We start from the raw sequence: 23,794 nt of genomic DNA on the forward strand, positions 1-23,794 counted from the left end.
TTTCCTTTTGCATCCTAATGTAATGATAGAGGGGAAAGTTTTGGCATTAGTGTTCATGTTTTTCACATTTTTTTAAAAAAACATAGTTATTTTTCATTTCTGTCATCGTGCTAAATTGTTCACTAACTCCCTTTCCCTTCAGTCTATTTTAGGAGTTTTAGAGAGTTGCACAACATAAATTGAAAGAAGTGCTCAAAAGTGCTCACCTAAATGTTTTACCCAGCAGTTTGTTGTAGGTTTTTGGGGTTGATATTAGGCAGAATAAATTTTAAAGAGGACCATTTCTGCACAGTAGAGGTTGAAGAGTATGGCTTTAACATTTCAGTGATCAAAGTGCCTTATTTGGAAACCTATATGGGAATCCACTTGTTTGCTGTCCCACTCTTTGAAAGTGGTACTTAGAAAATGTTTAGTGTAGTGTGGTGGTGATGGGTAGAATATGCGGGACTTGACAGGAATGCCTATTTTTGTGCTAAGTTAAGGTGTGTCAGTACATTTTGCCTGCCAAATTGAACATCCTTTGTGAGATGCTTCAAAAATGGAAGCAAACGCACTGAACCTTCATTTTGTATTATAGTGTCAATTTGGGTAAAAATAAATTTGGGTTATTTACTGTTGGCATGATATATTTTATTTTGCTTTGACAATACTTTACTCATGTTTTTTTTCCTCTTAATCAGTGTGCATTTACTTAGAAATAAAAAGCTCTTTACTGTTCTGCAAGATACAGGATTTTTGCAGTTTTCCTGTCACTGAAATGGATGTGCAGTATGCACAAGAGAGTCCCTCAAAAAGACACACCAATTATTAGTCTTCAAATGTAATTGCTCCTGAGAAATGAAAAGTAGAAATGGAGACTAATTGTGTATCTGATCACCTGAGAATTTAATTTTAAAAATAGGCTACAGGCTATTATTTCCTAATTTTGCAATTCTTTGGAGATGTACAAGCGGTGATTAAAATGACTGTTAGAAAGTGATATTACAGCATTTATTAATAGAAAAATTGGAAAGGATATAGCTCCTGAGCTGTTGAATCTTTTGTTACAAAGATACAGTTTTTAAGGTGACAGGCATTCAGGATGCTGTATATCTCTAGCGCATCTTTGATTTAAGCTTTGGGTTCGTGCCCCCCAGAATTTTTTGTTTAATTTAAATGGGAATGTGATACTTGATACTGAAAGAACAAAGCAGAATTTAGAGGAAAAACCTCGGTTTTGATTTCTGTGATGCACGTGTAGCTACTGTCTGATGGGTTCACATGGTTGATGGAGTGCGCCTGCATGGTTTTGATTTTGTGATGGGGGTTAGTTAAAAAAAATAATCTTAGGGTAGAAAATAATTAGTTGCCTATTGATTAATACAGTGGATGTATTTGAACATACTTCATATGTCATGTGTATTTATTTCAAGGTAACTTGTAAATGTGAATTGTTACATACTTTTTTAGATAACAATCACAGTGTGTGCTCATCAAGTTTATGTAATTGTAGCTATTAACCTTTTTATAAAATTACAAAGCTTAATTTTAAAGTTGCAGGAGGAGACTGATATTTATGGTGATCTTCCATCTGTGTGGGTTTTTTTGCTTTTCAAAAATTGTTTTCAAGTATATATGAGAAACGGGTGGAATTTTAAGTCTCAGCTGATTTAAGTCACCTTTATAGCTGATAAGTTGGTATATTTTATTATTATCCCCCAAATTTACATATCTGAAAGTTGGGGATGGAGAATTGTCTATTTTCCATATTAATTGTTCCCTTTTTTATTTTTCAACACTGTGTGTGTAATCAGCTTTGTTCCTTGTTGCTGTATGGATCTTGTAAAAATATGTATGCCAGCAGCACTGAAAACATCAGAGGGTAAAGAGAGAGAAACAAGCCAGGCTTCAGTTTTGGGACTCGGTGCTGCCAAAAGACCAATAGAAAAAAAGAGTAGAAAAAGTACAAATGGTGTAAGACCTCGTGGGGAAGAGGATGTATGGTTAAAAAAAGGTTGATTAAGAATAATTTAGCTAAAGAATTGATTAATTAGCTGTTACAAACACTTCGATGTAAACCCATGAACTTTTATGTGGCAATACCTCAGTGCAACATGTTTTCCTATAGTGACTATATCTCTCTAAAAGAGTTTTCCCACTGGTATAGTGTTTTACATTTTTTGAAAGATGGAGCTATGGTGCTACAAAATACAGTGGCATATTAATGTCTCTTGCTGAGAGATAGAGAAAAAATGGAAATCTAATTTCTAGCTCTGGAGAACCCCCCCCCAGACCATTAGTACTGCAAAGGACACAGCGGTATTAAGTCTTTCTGTATTTCATAATTACCAGATCTGTGTTTTTCAGTAATGATGATTAAGCAATTATAGGTAGCCACCTGTAGATATTTATGAAGCTAGGCTAAATTAAAATTGCCATGCTTTTTAATAGTTTTTCTACTGTTTCAGTTATATTAGTAAAATTAGGAAACTCTAAAAAGCCTGAAACGTTTTTTTTGATAGTAAAAGTCACATTTTTTCCAGGACTCCACAGTATGCTTTTTTAACAGATTTCATCTCTTCCATATTCTACTCATGAAACATTTTTCTTTATACTGCTCATTTTCTCAGTCTGTAAAAGTTTAAAGTCATTGATGTTCATCTGGTATAACAAAATTACTTTGCTATTAAAAAATATATTCATGTAGATATTAAAGTAAAAAAGAAGGAGAGGGGCTAGCCAGTTAAAATTGCACACATATTTTAGACAATATTAAGGAAGAAGAAAGTGATGACAGACCTATAACCCTGGGCTGAAATACACTGTATATTGCACTATAAAGGGAAAACGTAGGTCATTTTAACCTCAGTGTGGAATTAATTTCTTACTATATTTCAATATACCTGTACATAGTTTGTATGTACAGTTGGTACACAACACTGTCACTGGATTATGACTGATACCTTTTGGCAGATGCTTTGTGGACCTTGACAATTAAGTATTACTGATTGTTTTTAGCTTTAGGCATGTTTGAAATATATGTAGCACAGCAATGCTATTTCATGGAAGATATTTTTGTTTTTGTGTGCACTAGGGTACTGTGGAGCTGACATAAAAGCACTTTGCACTGAGGCTGCCTTGATTGCCCTGAGACGACGCTATCCTCAGATTTATGTGAGCAGTCAGAAACTACAGCTTGATGTTTCTTCAGTAGTTCTCAGCGCGCAGGATTTTTATCATGCAATGCAGAATATTGTGCCTGCTTCCCAACGTGCCGTGACATCTTCAGGACATGCGTTATCTCCTGTGATCAGACCACTGTTGGAACGTACCTTCACTAAACTTCTTGAGGTTTTACACAAAGTGTTTCCTCATGCTGAATTTAGCCAGGGTGACAAAAGTGAAGGTATGCGTTTTGGTTTTTTTTTTTTTTGTGATTGCAGTTTCAGTTTGGAAATATTTCAGCTGGCTTTTCTGTATTGCTAGCCTTAAACCTGATGTGTATTTTGGTCAGTGTTGTTAATAGGTAAATACAATTTGCTTGGATGTTGCATAATTCCGTCTGCTGATTCCAGGTTGCTGTGGAATTTAATAAACTGACCCCTATATAGACCAAGATTCCATAGCTGCAAGTGCCACCTGAAAAAAACGAGAACTCCCGAGTAATTTATGGTTTAAACACAAGAAATAATGGGGCATAGTCAGATGGCAGAACAAAAGAAAATAGTGAGATAATGTTGCTCAGTGTGTTAGGACCTGACATTGGTGCTCCTGTCCTGAGTGTCAGCTGTCCCCTGTCCTTTGCTTATTGATGCAGAAGCAGGCTGTGCAGAGGAGTGAGTACTATGGGGAGCTTGCAGCTCAACACGTGAGACACTGGTTAGCCGAGATACCTGAGCCTATGTAATGGTCATCTACTGGTTAAGGAGAAAGTCCTGAAGCTTCCATCCCCTTGAATTGGCCCATGCACTGCTGATCCTCTGAGTTGATTCTGCTGGCTTAGCAAGTGGAGAACTATTTGCTGTTTTGTCAAGTTAGCTTTTTGCCAAATTAGTGAGTAAAATCAACTCAATGAGGGGTCAGATGTATGCCAGAACCCTGCTGGGGTGGGAGCGATGTGAATGTGTTGAGGAAGCAGGGAATAAGAAGGAATGTGACTGATTATTTTGACTGGCAGTGACTCAGTAGATTCTGGGGTTTTTTTACTCAGCCCTTCTCTGAGATGTACTTAAATAGTTACCCTGGTCATTTTTTGGAAGTTAAATGTTGAACAAGATATGTTGGTTTTGATACCTACTTTTTCTGACACTCTATTTTTTATTGTTCTTATCTGGGATTGCCCACACCCCTTAAACTACGTAAACAGTACTTGTGGTTGTGCGTGATTAACTTGAAAATAGCCCAGTCATAAAGTAAATCTGTGACAGCCATGACTTTCTTTGCATTTCTATTCCAGAGCATGCTTTCAGACTGCAGCCCAGGCAGCTTAAGCTGATCCTTGTGCTGGCTGCTGCATTTCCTCCAGCCCAGCTGTGCGTTTTTGTGCTATCCATTCCACTTACTTAAATACGTCAGGCCCTTTGTTAAACCATTTTAGCCAGCAGACTCATCCAAAAATGATGTATTTTTGTCGGGTTAGTTTCTGCTGACTGTGGGATAGATGGAGTCTTTAACAAAGTGTTGAAGTTGACACGAGGTGGGGCCTGGGAGTGTGTGGTGCTGGGTAGGGGGAAGTGAGCTGGTTTGCAGCTGCAGCTAGATTGTTTTAGGCTCCCATGGTCATATAAGGCTCTCATAACCAAAGTTCTTTAAGATGCTTAAGTCTGTATACTGTTAACCTGTTGGTAATGCCCAATTTAAAAATTGTCATTATTGTTGAAGAATTGAATTAAGTGTCCCTGTCTTTGTAAAGTTCTACTTCAGAGTATTTTCTTTGCCTACATTCTTTACATTTCTATTTATTACTTCTCTTTATTGCTAACAAAGTGAGTTTGGAAGCATTTACTGATTTAAACAGTAGTTTTACTAGGTAATTCTGCTGCTATGGCTACTTTAAATGTAGATAATTGATTTTGAAGATACATGAACTAAGGTTTCTTTTAACATTTCCTCTGTACCTTAGTTTTTTCTTTTTACCCCCTTAAACGCAAGAAAATACTGAAAATAATATTAATCTGTGTTAGAAACAGCAAAATCCATTTCCACGTACAATGATTTTAAATACAAATATAGATTACACACTAGGACTTCAGGTTTTCTTGAATTCAGAGCCAGGCTTATAGCAGATGCTTACTGGTGTGCTTGCAATCTGCATATCTAGTTTTCTACAGTCTTTGCAGTTCACTAATGACTCCTGTTTCTTGTAATTCAGTGACACTCAGTGGTGTCACAGGGATGTCACAGAGGCTTGATGCTTGGGATTGGAAGATTGGCTGCCTTTTAAAATAATTCTGTATTTTAGGAAGCGAAAGCTGTGTCCCGTGTATGAGCACAGGACCTAGCCTATGGCCTACATTCGGTATAGCAAAAATTCTGCCAAGAGTGAGGAGGCCTATATCTGGTTGAAGGCCTTTACCCTTGCCCAGAGCAGAATGTCCAGCAGCTTCTGAACTGCTTTTTCTTGCTGTAGTCTAGCTTTTGGTCAGTGATTGGGGTCTGCAAACCTTTTTTATCTTTGCCCCTTGAGGAATGACTGTCAGGTGTGTGACTGCATCATGCCTTGCCAAGGGATGTGGCATGTCCTCATCCCATACCAACAGAATAATATTCCTGCCCAGCCTACTCTGAATCCAGTTTCTTGCTTCACACAGCCAACTAGGGGAACTTTTGTTGTCTTTTAGTTTTCCCTCTGACCGTGTGTCTAGATGCATAGCCCTTAGATGGTGTCTGCATTCAACACTTAATACTGGCTTGAAAATGATTCCTTTGCCCTGTGCTGGTGGTTTGATCAGTGTAGCAGGACCTGTGCCATGGCTTCATGTAAATCAGGCAAATCATGTATATTTGAGAATAACACTTCGATCTCTGTATTTCACATTTTCATTTCACAGCAGTTTATTTTTCTAAGTGGCTGTGGCCAGCCTGAGCTACTGTTAGGATGTCTGGTGGTTGCTCTGAGCAGCAGTGTGCTGCAGTGACTGGACTGCTCTCAGAAATCTCCCCATCCATCGCAGAGCATTTTGGTCCTCAGGAGACCTGGCCTCTGCACTGCTCTTACTGTACAGCTGAGTGCCTGTGACCATATTCATCCCACTGTTGCAGACGGATTTCTCCATGGGAATGAGAATGAGTGGCTTGTGTGGGGGTAACGCCAACTAAACCCCTTTACTGGGGCAAATGAAGATCTTGCTGCAGTTTTTTCCTATTATCAAATCTTAGCGATCTACTCTTAATTCCATTGCAACTCTGGTAGCTAATTTAGCTGTACCTGATTTCCAGCTGCTAACTGGTTGTTTTGTTTCAGTGCTGTATTTGTATTTTTTGCAGTTGTTTGTCCCTGCAGTCTGTTTTTTGAATGTAATCAATCTTTTAGCTTGTTGTTTCTGAAGGGCTATGTAGAAAGTACTTCAATTCATTATGCTACTATATTAGCAAAGGAATTAAAATAGATTAAGGTATAGTATATAAACATGGGATGAATTGAACTGATTTTCATAAAAATTATATTATTTGGCAGATTATCAGGGTGGAAAACAATTCTTCATAAAGACACATTGTCTAGGTAGTCATGCTGAGAATAATTTTGGAAGAAGTATACCTGTAAAAAATTTGGGCACTTAGAACAAATAAAGTATAAAATTCTGTATAGTCTGAAGAATTACAGATTTTATAACTTTGTCCTTGAAAAACCTCTAGCTGTGAAATAAAACCAAAGGAAGCATTTTCTAACAAGCTAAACATTTGTTGTATTGGTGAAGTTGTTCTGCTTGATGGTTTAAAAAAAATTGTAATTATGATTAGACTTATACAGTATTAAATTTGGTTTTGCTTTTGAAGTAATAAGTACATATTCTGATATTTAGACAGTTTTAACTCATTTTTTCCACATTTGAAAATGTGTTATAATTTACATGAAGAAAATCGTAATGTCTATTCTTGTTTGTTGTGCGTGTACTTTGAAGTGATAAGGTTCTAATTAATACATTTCTTGGAACAGATGTACCAAGTCTAATATTAGATGGTAGTGAAGATGAGAATGCTTCATCAATTTTTGAGACAAGCTGTCACTCAGGATCACCAAAGAAACAGTCATCAGCTGCTATACATAAACCCTACCTTCATTTTACAATGTAAGTATTTCTCTAAATGCATATACCCAGATAGATAAAGCCATGGAATTCTTACATCAGGAGAGTAAATAATAATGATATTTTGCTTTTGTGGTGGCAATGGTGTTCCGTAAAGAAATAAACATGTAAGTGTATGGACAAGAGTTTTAGATATCTGAATGGTCTTAGGAGAGGTCACATCCCAGACACAGAAATCAGAAATATTTGGAAACAGACAAGTGCAGCTTAAAAGTAAGGATGTTAACAGCAATTCTGAATTTTAACAAGCCATTTTGATTTGAAAGATTAAGAACTGGTAAGAGAGGTTTGTAGGAATATTTTGGAGGGATTGTTTGCTTTTTCTTGGTCTAAAGTATTGTTGAGCTTCAGTGTATGCAGCTATTTGGATACATTATATAATTAATGAATTCAGCATTTCTAACATCTCTTTTTTTTTTTTTTCCCATTCTTTTTTCATGGAAAGTTTCAGGAAAACGGGAATTTAGAAATTGTGTGTGAAATTTGGATGAGTCTTTCCTGTATAAATTGAACTGGCTACAGTAATTATTGATAATAAACTAACGTTTCTTTGCTTTGTATTAAGAACAGTTTTAGACGACTTCATGTGATGTGTTCTGCAGTGATTGTGCTAAATAAAGAAAAATGAAGTTAAGAAAACTGTTCAGTAGTAGCGCTGTTTAGTAGAGCCATCTTGTGGAAAACCGCTAAAGTTTCTGTGCTGAAGAGTAATACCAGAACAGCATTTATGGAAATCCAAGCTTAAAAATAAAGATTTAAGTTCAAATAGTTTGAGGTACATAGTCAAGTATTTTAATGTTGAATTTAATCTTTTGTTGTGAGATTAGGAGGGGGAACCCCAAACCAAACCAACTACAGTTGTGTGGATGTATATCTAAATAAAATCATCGTGAAGAGTGTGTTTATTTTTTTTAAAGTATGTAAGCCTGCCTTAATCTATCTTTTTGAGCATTTTTGATTGGTATCTGTGAGTGTAACCACCATCACCAGAACTGAAAAGCCAAAGGTCAACTATATTCATAGTGGTTACAAAATATTTAACCTGAAATAAAACCAGCCAGTCTTGTTCCACTGCCTGAACTGAATGATGTGCAGATAAAAGCGCCTTAATAAGATAAAATGCAAAATAATTAAAATCTTGTTTCATAATCAATTTATATAACTGGAAAATACTTTTAATGCGAGAACATAATGCTTCTCTCTTCACGTCTCATTGATCCCCAGAACAGGGCAAAAACCCCCCAGACAAAGACAGGCCCCCAAAAATCCTCATATTGCACTCCTTAGGATTTCTTCTCAACAGGAAAAAACAAAATAAGTTTACCTTTGCAGCTTTTCCTTTAAAATCTTTCTTCTGTCTGGAGAGCTAAACAGAAGTGTATGAATATGCTAGAAGAGAAGATGAATAGTGATTTTATTTAGTCCTACTTCAGATCCTATTTCTTAAAGAAATGAAGCATTGAAATGTTAGGTGGTTCTTGGGTATTTTGGGTAGCACTTAAGGGATGAATGGATTGACCTGGGATTCCTGAGGCTACTGAAGAAATGCTTTAGTAGTTAGGACTGAACTAGATCTGATTAGACAGATAGCTTAACTGGAAGTCCATTAAGTCTTTTTATATGATCAAGGAATTGGTTTTAAATAAAGCAGTTACAATAAAAATTTCCATGAATATGTGCATAGCTTTGCACAGATGAGTTTGAATTAAATTGTTTTGAAATCAAAGAATAGACAAAGCTGGAATTACTGAGACTTGGAGTAGTGTTGAGGTATAGTAGAGTTAGTTGAATCCTTTTAGACTATTTTAAGAAACTATTACTTATTACAGCAAGTCCTTTGGATTCTAAAATACCTTCTATATATCCATCCACTGGTAACATGGCATATTAATTGTATTTTATAATTATTATTGTGTTGCAGGTCAGCTTATCACCAGCCAACCTCTTACAGACCAAGATTACTGCTATCTGGAGAGAGAGGTTCGGGCCAGACTTCGCACCTTGCTCCAGCATTATTGCACACTCTTGAAAAATTCTCTGTACACAGGCTAGATCTGCCAGCACTTTATTCAGTCAGTGCCAAAACGCCTGAAGAATCATGTGCACAGGTGACACTTCAGATTCTCTTGTAACGAGTAAATGACGTAGTTCTGGAACAGATTAGTTGCATCAGTATGACGGCAGCTAACTAGAATGTAACTTAAAAGCCAGGTTTTCATAGGCGCCTTCTATTTTCATGTTTAAAAGAAAGGGGTCTCTAGAGGGCAATTGAGATTTCTCTGCTGGCTAGTTAGAGTAATTACATTTTTAACTTGCCCCCTCAGTCACATACCTAATGTCAAGTAAACTTAATCTAGGTATTTGGTTCCTGATTTACATTTTATTAGCTTGTGTATGAATTGGTGCGCAGTGGTTCTAGGTTGATTGACTTAAATTTAAATGTGTTTGGTTTCAAAAAAGCTTGTGGTGAATTTTGCATGGATTGCAAAGTAATTTAATTTTAATCTTAATTGTTCTGTCTTAGCAAGTTTTTAAAACATATGACAAGCAGTTGTTTTGTAGTCTCCCTAGCAGATTGACATAAAATAATTGAATGATACAGCTAACAGTCACAAACACTTGTTTAGAAAGCCTTTATCTTTAGATAATTTTATTTTACTGAAACATTTGTATATAGAATACCACAAACTTGAGTTATTTTGTAGTCTATAAGAATTTAATTACTCATAAGTGATAATAACAATTAGTTTCTTAGTTTAAATGCCACTGTTTCTTTTAATTAGATCTTTCGTGAAGCTCGCAGAACAGTACCAAGTATTGTTTACATGCCTCATATTGGTGATTGGTGGGAAGCTGTCAGTGAAACTGTGAGAGCTACTTTTCTAACTTTGCTGCAAGATATACCATCTTTCTCCCCTATATTTCTACTGTCTACCTCTGAGTCCATGTATAGTGAATTGCCTGAAGAGGTAAGTTTATTGGGGAAGGAGGCATTGTTAGGAACGTATGTGCTCTTCAGAATGTTTTGATCATATGAAAACATTCTGTTTTCAACGGTTTTCTAACTTAATTTAAAATATGTCAAACAAAGTGTAATATTAATTAAATGTTTGTAATTTTCTTTAATGAGGGTTGTACGTCCGTATTACCAATTTTCATAATCTCCATGCTACTTTGCTGAGAAGACAAAATTGTTCATTTTGTCAATTGTTCACTTTGACAAATTACTTCAGTATAATTAAATGCAGATTTAGTCTAAAGGCCTTAACGTGTTGCTTTACGTCTTTTGAGGCTCAGGATGGGGGAGGGGAGTTCCAATTTTTTTCCTGCAAGTTTAATTCCTACAGAAAATTCAGTGAGAGTTACAAATGTTTGTTTTCCCTAGGCTGTGTACACAGCTTTGGGTAGAGTTTACTATCTTCTACCCTGTGGCTAATTTTGAAAAATTGTGGCTAGTATTTTAATATGGTCACTAATCATGTATTTTTGAGTGGGAGCTCAGTTTTCATGTGGCTTTTTTTTTTTTAGGTGAAATGTATTTTCAGAATCCAGTATGAAGAGGTTTTTTATATTCAAAGACCAAGTGAAGAAGACAGATTGCGATTTTTCAAAGGGTTAATTCTTGATGAGGCAGCAATGCCACCGCCAAGAAGGAAACAGGCTGGTAAACTAAGTTACAGTAAAACCAATAATAATGTGATCTGAATGTTTTATTTTGTGATTTTCCTTTTTCAAAAGGTGCGGGTAAATGACAGTTAGTGTAATTAACATTTGACAGTGTTAATCAGTGCCCAGAATAAATTTTGTGCATTACAGTTGTCAGTTTTGGAAAATGGAGAGCTGTGGGGTTAAGGGTGCAGTGATAGATCAATGAGGCAGATTAAATATATAATGAAATATAGAGTGGCATAATTGCAAGAGCCACTGTGTTGTTAGTATTTCCATTGTCTGACTTCTTGGTTTTTTCCCTAGCTCTTCGTGCTCTGGAAGTTCTTCCTCTTGCACTGCCGTGTCCTGCCCGTGAGCTGTCAGAAGCAGAAAAGCAGCGAATGGAGGACCAGGAAGAGAACACATTGAGAGAGCTGCGGTTGTTTCTCAGGGATGTTACCAAGAGGCTGGCCACAGACAAACGCTTTAACATCTTCAGCAAACCGGTGGATATTGAAGAGGTCTTGTTTCAGTAATGTGCAAACAATGAAGTTGAAATTATTCAAAACAAAAAGTTAAACAAAGGAAATGGATAAGTTAATAAGAAAAATAGATGTTTGATTCCAATCTAAAATGGTGATTTTTAGCTGATGAGATAGTCACAGCTGCAAGGAGTTGGAGCATGTTCTTTGGCTATACTGGTGACCTATTGAAAAACCTTGTGCGTTCCTGTGAATTTTATAACTGAAATCAGCATTTAAAAATGCCATCACTTCTATCCCTACCAGTGCTCCTGAAAGATCTGAAACCATAAATATAATTCTTTAATAAAAGCTTTTACAACATTGTAATCATAGGCCTGATAATATTGGGAAAGTGATCTGTGTTCTGTAATGTATTCAGCATTAATAGTATTGTTGAATAATTTCAGCAGTAATGCTTGTGGATGCCATTAATCACAGATGGTAGCACATTATAAGGCATTAACTGGTCGATTATGGAGTGTGCACACCTAACTGATGAGACAGTTTGATCTGCAAATCTATTTTCAGGTGCTGCTATATGAATAGGATTGTGTTTGGTCTGACTTTGAGATTAGATGCTGGCCTGCTGCAAGCTAATTAAAAAAAAAATGCTTAATTGCTTCTGAAGAGAAACATCTCTTTTGGAAGACGTGAAGAGATGAATATAGGACATTAGAAGTACAGCACTGTAAAAAGCAGTTCTGCGTGTAAATTCCATGCAGGATGGAACAGGCATCTTTCGTGGGCCCATGCAGTGCTCTCTTAATTTGAGTTTTCCGTAGTGTTTGGTAGCTGACTGTTTTTGAAAGACTGACAAGAGCTTTTTAATTTGGCAGGTTACAGTGTGAGCATGCTCTGAGCACTACTTTTGTTTTGATTTTTATTATGAAACTGCTTAGGAGGTCCTCTATTGTAGGAACCTCTTCATATTTGTAGTAAAGGCAGTTTCATTACCCAAAAGAACTTGCTTTCTAAACTTACCTCAATAAGGGCATGTAAAGAAAGAAGAAATTACCATCCTTGTTGTGTAGATGGAGAGTATTGAAATGTCAATTTGTTATTTAAAGACCTGCCAAAACCCCTGATAATACATCACAGCACTAAAAATTAAATGTAATCCTTTTTGTCTCACTTGGTGCATTTAAGCATAGACCTATCCTTTTCTACAGCAGCCTGTCTGCTTGACTTTGTTAGAAAATATGTTAGGTTTGTTCTACTCCTACTTGTGTTGCAGAGAATGCTGCTGTGTGGTAAGTCAGGGATTTTCCTGACTAATTCAGTAGCAATGTTTACAGTTTCCAATGAATAGTCTTTCTGATGATGTGCTAACAAGAAAAGGAAGCCTGTGGCTTGGCTTTCCAGTCACTGAACCAATTATCATCGTGTTTCCATAGAGGGAGACAAAAAGAGAATTTTTGCAATTTTAATCTTTCATTATAAATTTCAGTGTGTATATTTAAGGAATTAGGCGATAGCCTGCTGTCCACTGGAGTAATGCATTAATGTCAGTTTACGTTGTAATATATTTTTGTATGAATGCCTACAGATACATTACTAAAAAAAAATTCTTATGGAGCCATTATGGCTTGATCTGAATATGTATTTAACTCTTCAGTATCTTGGCAGCCACCATCATATGTGGGTGATTTCAAAAGAAACGCCTCCAAGTTTCTGAGGCTGCCAGTATTTTTAATTGTAATCTTAAACACACTGAAACATTAAAGTATAGGTTTTTTCCTTGGAAGTAAATAACAAATTCATAGATGATTTTTTTTTTTTTTGTGAATGTTGTTATAGCAGCTGTGCTGATGCCTTTGACTATCAAGCTTAAGACTCATATGGTATAATTAATTATGTTAAATACTTTTTAGTGTACCCTAGTGGTTGCTAAATCTCCAGTTATGAGCTAAGTTCATAGTAAACTGTGAACTATGACACAAGACTTTCTCTTTAGACTGACCTTCTGTACAGTCAGGCTAATGTCTTCAATCGATAAAACCTGACTTTTTTTGTTAAACAAGTGATTGAAGGAACTATTCAATAGAAGGTACTTAAAAAGTGATAATTTGACTATTCAGTTTAAAAACAACCTTACCTACAAGGTGGACAAAATATAGCTTCCCTAGTTTTTCCTAGGGTTTTGAGTTAGACTGATTGTTTTTGCCTTTCTAATGCAAGACAGTGTTATACAACGATAAAAAAAAAATCAGTCTAAATAAAATTTAAAAATTATGTTAAAATGTTTTGCCTCAAAAATTCCGTTAAAATAATTTTCAAAGAGAGATTGGTGAGCTGAAGAAAAAGTAGCCTTGGAAGTCCTGTGTTTTATTTAGTCTGATAAAACTTCTGGTTTCAACATAACATTTTGATTTCTAAAAAGTTTTTAGTGTATTAGAGCTAAGCATGTGAAATGAATGAGTATAAAGATGTGAAATTTGCAATGTTCAGATGGAATGCATATGGTTCTGTGTCAGTTCTGTATGCTGTTTGTTTACAGGTTTCAGATTACCTTGAAGTTATCAAAGAGCCAATGGACCTATCAACAATAATAACCAAAATTGATAAACACAACTACTTGACAGCCAAGGATTTCCTAACAGATATTGACCTGATCTGCAGCAATGCATTGGAGTACAATCCAGACAAAGATCCTGGAGGTAAGGACCTGCTTTGTTTTGGCCTACCTAAACTGAAAAGCCTGGTATTTAATCACGTTTTTGGTTACTACTTGGGCATTTAAATAAACTGTAAGCCATGTGATAATTAGGATAAGCAAGTCCTAAGGGTCTGTGCTTTTAGTATTCTGAGGCATGTGGTGCACTGGGGGACATTATAAAAGCAGGAGAACTACAGCATTCAGAGTTGCTTTCTAATAAATTATGTTTTGTAGTTCCTTTTCAAATTTGATAGCTCCTTTTCAGTGAATAGACTTTGTATATGCATCAAAACCCCAACGTAATTTGGAGAGCTCTGTAGAGAATCCTGTGAGCAATCTGACAGTGGCCTGCTTTATTTCCACGTCAGTTTAGAGCATGAAATTCACACACAGAAATTAAGAACTATGTATTTGGGGATAGAAATAAAACAGGATAAATCATCAGACAAGGAAGTCAGTTGCGGCTGATTAAGAGAGATTAGAAGGTATTGTCTTGACGAAGTGTGATGGGATGCTTCCAATTAAAATGGAATTTGTAGACTGAAATGCACGTAAAAGCTGTTCGTCCTCAAAACTAAGGAAAGAACATCTTGTGTACTCTTTGCTAGGGCTGTCTTATAGTGTACATTACCAAAAGAAAACCTTTCAATTGGCAGCATTAAGACTCGTCAATAAAACAACAGGAATAAAATACCCTTTTAATGTAGGTGTATTTAAAATGTGTGATACTTGGAAATCTGGATCCATCTATAAATGTAGTCCAAGGTGTTAAAATTTTTTTATTGAATGTTGTGAAATATTTTACTGGGTTAAAGCATGATTTTTCTGTACTTTTATTGCTTCTCAAATTTCTCATTTTCTTGTGGCATGTGCAAATGTCTCGTGTGTGGACTAGATACAGTGTAGTCTGGTCAAGTGGTTACGCTTGTTTTTCACATTCGCTTTTTGAACCCATTGCTGGTTCATGGTTCATATCTGTGGAAAATAAACTTAGATTTCTTCAATTTATGATACATTTTGTTTTGCAACTAAAAAAAACCCCAGGTAAAATACAGCAAAAGTTTTTCTGTCTTCTTGATAACACACTTTTGAGGACTTCTAATATGTAATTGATGTGAATGAATCAAGGCCTTGATGGACACTTGGGGTTTGGAGTGTCTCTAAAGAGCACATGTTTAGAAGATGAGGACTATGAGTATGAGACACAACTCCTGCACGCGACTGTCATATGTTTGCAACTTAGTGATGGAGTTTGGGAAAATATGGCATTAATATGCACCATTTGGTCTCATTTTTAGGCCATTTGGGTCTGTGGGCTTAGTTGTTTAATTGTAGGTAATGTAGTTTGAAGAGGGTTTTTTTTAAGTTTTAGAGCAGGTGTTACAGGACTACAGATGTCTAAGGTCAGATTTGCTCAGTATCATCATACAAGTTGGAGGTTCAGTGTGGTAGAAGCATAAAATAGTGAAGACAGCTTGGGGACACATTTAGTGGCAGTTTTCACTGAACTTGTCCAAAGAGAATGAGTCTTAAGAAATATATTTAGGGAACGAAAATAGGGATTTTTTTTTTTTTTTTTTTTTTTTCCCCTTGCTATTGGGACTGAGCTGGGAGAAATGCATCTGGCTATTTCTAGGTTAAGTTTTGGGTCGGAGTTTCTCATCAAGTAGGTAGTGAAAGATAGTTCTGTCCTCTGTGTTGTCAACAGTTGATGATGTATTGCTCTTCTGGCATGCAAGATTTCTTGAGCTGTTGTGTGAATACAGTGCTGAAACAGCACATCATGTCTATGTATGTAAGCATTACATGTATTCAGATGCATTGACTGAATACTAGCCTATAAATGCTTACATTTAAAGCTGGGCATATATGCTTGCTTCTGCTTCATGATTAAATTTGCAGAAGAATACTACTGTAACTGCTTCTATCCTGTCCTTCAGTTGAAAAAACACCTGGTTTTATATGTAGTACAGATACTCAAAACTGGCCACTTGGTTTGGTTTGGTTTTTTTTCCCTGGTATAACCTATCCGAAATCTTATAGCAAAGTACAATAAGGTTGTGGTATGGTGTTTTTTTTTTTTTTTTTTTTTGTTCTCTCTCATTGTTTGACCAGAAAATGGTCTTAAAGTCATGGAAACATAACCACTGTGTGTTAGATATAATAGTATTTGCCTCTTTGAAGCACTGTCTATTGGAAAGTTTTGCCCATCACAGGATATGAGGAAAGTAGTAGTTCAATCCAATACTCTTGATTTGATTTTCTTTGATTTTTTTCTTCTTTTTTTTTTTTTTTTCCCCCCTCTCTTTTTCTTTTGTGAGGGCACCTTAAATTTTATTATCTGACCAACTTTTTAAGGTCTAATATTGCAAAATTACATTGACAAAAATGCAGTGTAGTTTTTGTGATTATAAAATGCAATGCTTCACAGTTATATGAGGGTAAATATTTCTAGTTTTTGGTTGATATAAGTGGTAGTGAATTTCCCCAGAAAACATATGTAGGACTCATGTGAGCTGGATAGTGGATATTTTTTTTTCACTCAGCAGTTTTTCCAGCTGTAAAATTTGCTGTTTCTAGAATTATAAACCTTGTTTAATAAATGGTCACTGATATTTTCAATTGTTGCCTTTAGTGATTATTAAAACAGATTAAATCTGGTAGTTGTATAATATGTTGTAGACGTTAATGTTGATGTTTGCTGCTGAAATACCTCCATCAGCTGGAAAAATTAATTCAGTATGGATGAATTGACAAATTAAATATGTCTGTACTAAAAGCAAACAATGAGTGTTGTAGGGTGCATTGTGAAGCAGCATTCTAGACGTCAATCTCCACATATGGGCTTACTTATTAGGCTACAATAACTTTTCAAATTTCAACAGCTTTGGCATAATTTCTTTTGTGTATTTCAAAGGTATGGGAACTGGTCTTCTCTGAAAAAATTGTTTTTTCATGAGTCACATTTCAGCTTCCAGTGTGGGCAATATTTTTCGTCCTGTTCCCCGAGTAGAGATGAAAATGTAGCAAACTCAAAGCTTAACTTCTTGCTGTTTTTTCTCAATGGATTAAAATGAGAAATAGCTATTCAACATAAGTGATAAAGTAATTTGTTTTAGCACAATTTTGAATTTTCTAGCAGTTGTTAAATAAAAATTAAGCAATAATTTAAAGTTAAAAAAACCCAACAGGGGAGGAATATAAGCAAGCCAGGTCTACCTTACAGTTTCAGGAGACATCCAGTAAGATTTTGCAGGGACTATAATTGTATGAATGTTCCTAGACCCCAGTGAGTAATTTTAATTCCTGGACAAGTCTCTTGTTACTTTTGGGACTCTCTGCACTGTACTCTGTTATACTGTGTAGTTCTGCCTGTAGAACCTAGTACACTTGCTGATTCTAGCAAGTTTCTAAGGATTTCAGGTTGATTTAGGTGTGTTCATCATTCACTGTTTGCATTTGCTTATAAATGCCACTATTGATTACTTCTGAGAACTGCTATATCTCTTAAATAGCTGAGTTGTGAATTTTGAGTTGCTATGGTATTGATCCATTTATATTTTCATACATTTATACTATTTCCCAGTTACTTCTGTTTATATCAGTGTTGTAATATACAATGCAGATCAACAATTTATGTAATTGTGATAAAATTAACAAGTGTGCTGTCTTACTTTCTAGATAAAATAATTAGACACAGAGCTTGTACTTTGAAGGACACTGCTCATGCTATCATTGCTGCTGAACTGGATCCAGAATTTAATAAGATGTGTGAAGAAATCAAGGAAGCAAGAAGAAAAAGAGGTATGTTAACCTCATTTATTGTAATGTATATGGGATAGAAAACAGAATTTACAAATGTTCATATAAAAAATTAAGATGAAATACAGAATGCCTGTCAGACTCACACAGTGCATGTTAAAGGACAGTTGAGCTTGAAACTTGTCTACTTTTTCCAGCTATGTGAGCTGGTCCAGTAAGACAACCATCCATCTTTACAAAAGAAGGATGCATTGCCTGTTGGTACAAAAAGTATTGTAGAACATGATGAACGAATAAATGTTGGGAATACTGTGCTAACTGAAGATGTAGTGAAACCAGAGCTGTATTCTAAAAATGCCACGTAGTGCAGTGTAATAACAATTATGAGTAGGGAGAATGGCATTTAAAACAGTGGATTTTCAGTTCTTCCTGGTGTGCACAAGTGTTACTTTTGATGTTAATGGTTTGATTAAAAAACAACTATTACATCCACGTTGAGGGAAGCATGATATTGACATTCTGATAGTCCAGGAAATAAAGTCCCATACGTTGGAGGACATCACTGACTTAGTTTTTGTTTAAATTAGTGCAGGTTTTTTAAACTTGTCGTTCATAGACCTCCAAGTCTGTGGACAGCTTCTAAAATGACCAGAAAAAGTAAACAAAAGCCCAAACATATTCCCAGTATGGGAACAGGGCTCTGTTTACGTGAAAAATTCTGTACTTCCGTGGAGAATTTTTCAAGTTCTGAAAATTGAAAAAGGTTGAAAACCACTGAACTATAACGTTAGAACAAAATTTCACACTGATTTGGAAATTGCAGATTTCAGTAATTCCAGTTTTGCCTTGGCAAGTTGTTGCCTGCTTTGCCTCGTTTTTTGGTAAAAAGTTGCATTACTTGATTTCTAGGTGGAATTTGGTCTTATAGCTGCTGGTTCTTGAAATACTTCTATTGATAGATAGAAGACCCTTTATTAATAAATTTCTTTGAACTATGCAAGTATCTGTAGGCTTTCTGTTCAGGTTTAAATGGATACAGTTCCTTTTATTTTCTCATTCAGTCATGCATTTTTTTGTCTAATTCTGTACAAGCTTCCAATATGTGTCTTGAATTGTGAATAAGAGAACCATTTGTAATTCACTGTGGTTGTAAAATAGAACTAATACAATGCCTTCATTTCTCCTCTGTACTTTTCTATTAGAAGTATAAGAATATTCAGAATTCTGGCCTTAGTGTCATGCTGTGAGCTATGCTCAGTTAATTATCCATTATGAATCCCCCATGATTGTTAAAGGTTATTGCTTCCGAGGTTAAAGTAGCAGTTTGTAAGAGCTCTTTGTTACAGAGAGTGACTATATAGCTTGTAAGTCCCTCCTTGCAAGTCTTCCAGGAGCTAACTGGAATGCTGCCCTTCTTTTTGTGGCAGTGACCAAGTAATATATATTTCTGGGGGCAAAACCTGCAGACCCTATTGAAAGAGGTGGGTTTTCAGAAGTCATTGTTAAGGCTGATTGTGTCATGCAATGAACTTCTTTAATCAGAAAAAGAAGATACTATTGGGAGTCAGATGCTGCTTAGTGGACCTTCAGATATAGGTAGGTGACTACTAGTACTGGTTGGTTGAAAGTGACAACAGCTCACATACCATGATGGACAAGTTTCAAAGTGCATTCTATGCGTTGACCTGGAAACTGCTACACTGTCACAGATACCTGCAAGCCACATTTCAAAGATGCTCATACTTTTGGACCACATTGTTGTGGTTTCAGGAACAAATAAGTTCTGCATTTGGTCCAGCTGTAGAGTGTGGAAGGCTAAGACTACTGGATTAGCAAGGACAGAAGATTTGGAATGCATGGCAGAAGCTGTGTTAGATTAACTGGTTATGAATGAAGAAAACATTATCAAGGTCTTGAGGTCTGAGGAAACATCATGCTGTAAAGCAAGCACAAGAGGTTGTCCTATCCCTGGATCAGGAGTTGTGTCAAAAGGTGGTGTTATAGAACATCAAGAAGACAACACTTCAGGCAACGTAGTCTTGGCACTGGTAATTGTAATGAATGGAATGGATGTGAATGCTGATCAACCTTGCCATTACTCCCGTTTTGCTCTACAGATTATGCTCAGCAAGACAGCAGATCAGCAAAATCACAGTGCATCTGCTGGTCTAGATTTTGACATATACCCAGTTTTGGAACATTTTGGACACAGGATGACAAAGGCATATACTTGCATTTTCTTCTTTTAATTGGATGTCCACAAGGTTATTAAGGGATTTCTGGTTTCTTCTTTGAATTGATTACCAGATGGTCAGGTATAGAAATGACCCTCAGATCCTCCTTCTTCCCCTCTGCTTCATAATAAGATTAAGTTTTGAAATAATGGATTGTTTCAATGAGGAAATACTTGAGAAAAAACGCATAAACAGTATAAGCTATGTCTTCTGCTGTCCAAAAGCTTTGTGCAACTGGTTTCTTAAATGCAAGGGTTGTTGCTTATACCAGGCTGTTTGCTTGAGTGGAGCTACCCAATGAAATCATGCTGAATCAAGCAGCCAGCCTTGTTGCCTGACTAGTGTATGAGTGGTGGGGAATTGAACCCTTAAGTACTGCTTCCTAATATCAACAAGAGATGTCCAAGAAAGGTCTTAAATGAATGTTGAGACTGAAGTCACAGTGAGCGTGCTGCAGTGTCTGATGCAGACACTTTCTTCAGCTCAGAGTACCCTAAACTGCCTTCTTCATCTTGCTTTAAAAGTGCCAGACAGTCTGATGGAGAAAAAGAAAAAAAAACAACATTCAGTGTCCACATTTCTCTGCGTATTTTTCTGGACTCATCTTGATAAAGGATCCTACCTTCAAGGCTTATCGGAGTTAAAGTTCTTAGCTTGCCAACAGGACTCTTGTGAAGGAAGGGCAGTAATGCACACAGTGAGCTATGGAGAAAAGAAAGTCCAAGTTTATCATGAGAATCTACTAGTGGTTCTTGGGCTGAATATAAAACTTGTACAAATACTTCCTCAGAAGAGGTCACGGTAGTGTTGCAGTCACAGATTGAGTCAAAATGGGTGGCTGTGGCCATCAGAATGGAAATTTGTCTTCTGACAAAAAGAACGTGCCTCATACTTAGGTAGATCTTGGGCAATATTATCATGGCTAAATTTGGAGAGACTTCAACATTCAACAGGAGATTTGGATGGAATCAAGCAAGCTGATCTGCATGAGGCTTCTAATAGATTCTCTGGAAATGTTATCAAGTGTTTCTGTCTGGAATCACAGAGGAGTTTGGAAGGCAAGTGACACATACTGTCGGCTTTTTAATCTTTACCCAGTTAAAAAGACATTGATTTTTCTGAATTGTGCCATGTATTAGCTCTTAATTTATTTCCAGGATACTGAAGGTGAGGGTTAAGGCTAAAAAGCTGCATATCCATTTTCTTCACAATTCTCTTGGCAAGTTATTTAGCAGTCTCACATAGTTTTAAAATGGAAGGTATTTTCTGCATCACTTTTTTTTTCCCACAACTTTTCTGTTTTTTTTGACAGATCTGCCATTTCTATTTAGTAGTGAGACTGGTGACCAATCTCAAAAAAAGTACTGCAGTGTAGCAGAATAATAAACTGTGTAATAAAATCAGTATCTCGAAGTTAAACTAGAATTTCTTGTTCTTGTGTTACTGAAATGAGGTGCTGTTGAAAGACTAAATCTAGGGATAACAGTTCTAAACTGGTAAATTACAAAAATAAATATATATACTAGATTATTGGAACTTGCAGCTTCTTTTTGAAACCAGCAGATAGAAAGGTAGAAGTGGTGGATTCTTCGAGTAATGAAATATGCTTGATACGCAGTTGAAAAATACTTGTAATAGTACCTAGAAACTTACGCTGTAACTATTAAATGTTAGGTGGGAGTTCCTTTGTGAATCTTTTAATTTCTACATCCATCAGTTTTAGAGCTTCTTGTCAGCGGTTGATCACTTGGTTCTGGTTACTGTTGGAGACATGGTATGAAATTTTGAAGACTGTTGTAGTGAATAGATAGGAAATTCTAATTCACAAATATGAAACTTCAGAGATTTTTTTTCTGTCTTTAAAATGTGCTTACCCAATATGAAAGTTTGCATTTTTAGAATTTAATTAAAACCCCCGTGAAATAGTAGAAGCTATGAGATGAACATTATATTACAGAAAGCAAACCAGACTTTTTGTTAGAAGCAGCATTGCATTTATCTTAATCCAAGAGCTGATACTCACTCTGAAATGGATCCATCTTACATAATATAGATCATGATGACAATACAAGGTTTTTATTCAGATACTCAATATGGCATACAACGCCATTATGAATTGCCACTTATTTTAAATCATCTGCTTAAAATTAGGAAAAATTGAAAATGTCAATAAGAATGTGCTTTATTGAGGAAATATGGATAGGAGAGTGCAATCATTGGGGGCCGAAGTGTGAGAGACAGTTGTATTTTTCTAAGCTGTCAGAGATGACAGTTTTAAGACCATAAAGCCAGTAAGTTATTTTGTCAGTAGGAAACAAATATTTTTGATTCTAATCTTTGTTTTGAATGTCCAGCTAAATATTAATTGATGTGTTCTTACTGCAGCATCATATTCCAAGTTTCTTCCAAAATTAGTTTTATGCAGCTTGGTTTATTTAAATAGGTATGGTTATTTTCTGTGTGCAGGTTTATCAGTAACAGCAGAACAAATAAATCCTCATGGTTCTACTGTACGGAAAACAGAAACTAGAGTTGAAGAGGCTTTTCGGAACAAACAAAAACCCACAATGGCAGTATGGCCCAACTCTGCGAATAAATGTGCATGTGAGTACCTTGGGTGGTAATTGTGCAAAATTAGAGATACTTCCAATGGCAGACATTTCAAATGTGTCTCTACTGCTGTTTACGATTTATTTCCAGAAGTTATTTTAGGCGTGAAATGCATGGAATTTTAGGAAATACTCTTTTTCTGACTACATGAAATCTCTGCCCAAGAAGTTGTAAAGAAGCAGGATTTCTGTTTTTGTGATAAGGAATAACTGTTTTCAAATGTAATATTAGTATTATATTTTTCTTTGTAAAAGACTGCTTTCCATATAACACAACTCTGATCCAATGAGAAGATTCCTTTTATCCATTCGATGAGTGTTAAGATTTGTTTACTCTGTGTATTCACAGGTACATACCTACATGCTGCTTCATACTCTCTCACATGCAGTATAGTTACACACTTCCTGTCTTCAATACATACAGTATCATGTAAGAGTTAGAAAAGAGTTTACAAATTTAACTGTATTTTCCTTTATGGCACCTAGTTTTCAATAATCAGTACCCATTAGTGGAGGATGTTAAGATACCCTTGCTGCAGCCTACTGGATTAGTCCAATGAAGTGATCAAAATATATAGAATTGTGAGGAGTGTCTGTGGTGTAGGTAATCAGAGGCAATGCTAATTATTTCTAAGAGGTAAGTTGATTAGAACAGGTAAATACACAACAGATTTTGGTTATAAACAAAGAAGATAAGAGAAAGTGAGTATGAGGGAGATACTGATATTTGTGCATGGCTTTCCTGTTGAAGATGTGGAATCCATCCACTATTGACGTATTAGTAATAGCACTACCAATATATTATTAATAGCATTATCAATTATTGCTTAACAGGCAAACTGATAGATGGAAGCTGACAAATTTGTATTGGTCTTTATGCTTTCCTTCATGGTGCTTTTCCTTCATGAGAAAGAGTTCTCTAGGCATGGTGGTAACTGCCCAGAGATGAAAACTGTTTATATATGAATGATAGTGTTGATGTGAAATAGTTTAATTAATTAGAGGTGTATGGTTTTATTTCCTGAAGCAGTAATTTCTTCCGTTAAAGGAATTAAAGTCAATCATACAGAGTTAT

At 35.9% G+C, this 23,794-nt stretch overlaps 1 protein-coding gene across 3 annotated transcripts in view; it reads left to right on the forward strand.

The window, feature by feature from the left end:
* Window positions 1-23,794, forward strand: part of ATAD2B (ATPase family AAA domain containing 2B) — a 78,370-nt gene that overhangs the window by 34,673 nt on the left and 19,903 nt on the right. Inside the window, exons 16-24 of one of the 3 annotated variants that reach the window (XM_074895559.1) lie at window positions 3,074-3,385; window positions 7,136-7,268; window positions 9,208-9,394; window positions 10,070-10,255; window positions 10,815-10,950; window positions 11,259-11,455; window positions 13,956-14,115; window positions 17,796-17,918; window positions 22,577-22,714. In XM_074895559.1, coding sequence (XP_074751660.1) covers window positions 3,074-3,385; window positions 7,136-7,268; window positions 9,208-9,394; window positions 10,070-10,255; window positions 10,815-10,950; window positions 11,259-11,455; window positions 13,956-14,115; window positions 17,796-17,918; window positions 22,577-22,714 — 1,572 coding nt within the window. The remainder of the gene's footprint in view (window positions 1-3,073; window positions 3,386-7,135; window positions 7,269-9,207; window positions 9,395-10,069; window positions 10,256-10,814; window positions 10,951-11,258; window positions 11,456-13,955; window positions 14,116-17,795; window positions 17,919-22,576; window positions 22,715-23,794) is intronic. The other 2 variants (XM_074895560.1, XM_074895561.1) reach the window with 2 other exon arrangements.

This window comes from Athene noctua, chromosome 1, assembly GCF_965140245.1.
Source record: "Athene noctua chromosome 1, bAthNoc1.hap1.1, whole genome shotgun sequence".
NCBI classification, from domain to species: Eukaryota; Metazoa; Chordata; class Aves; order Strigiformes; family Strigidae; genus Athene; species Athene noctua.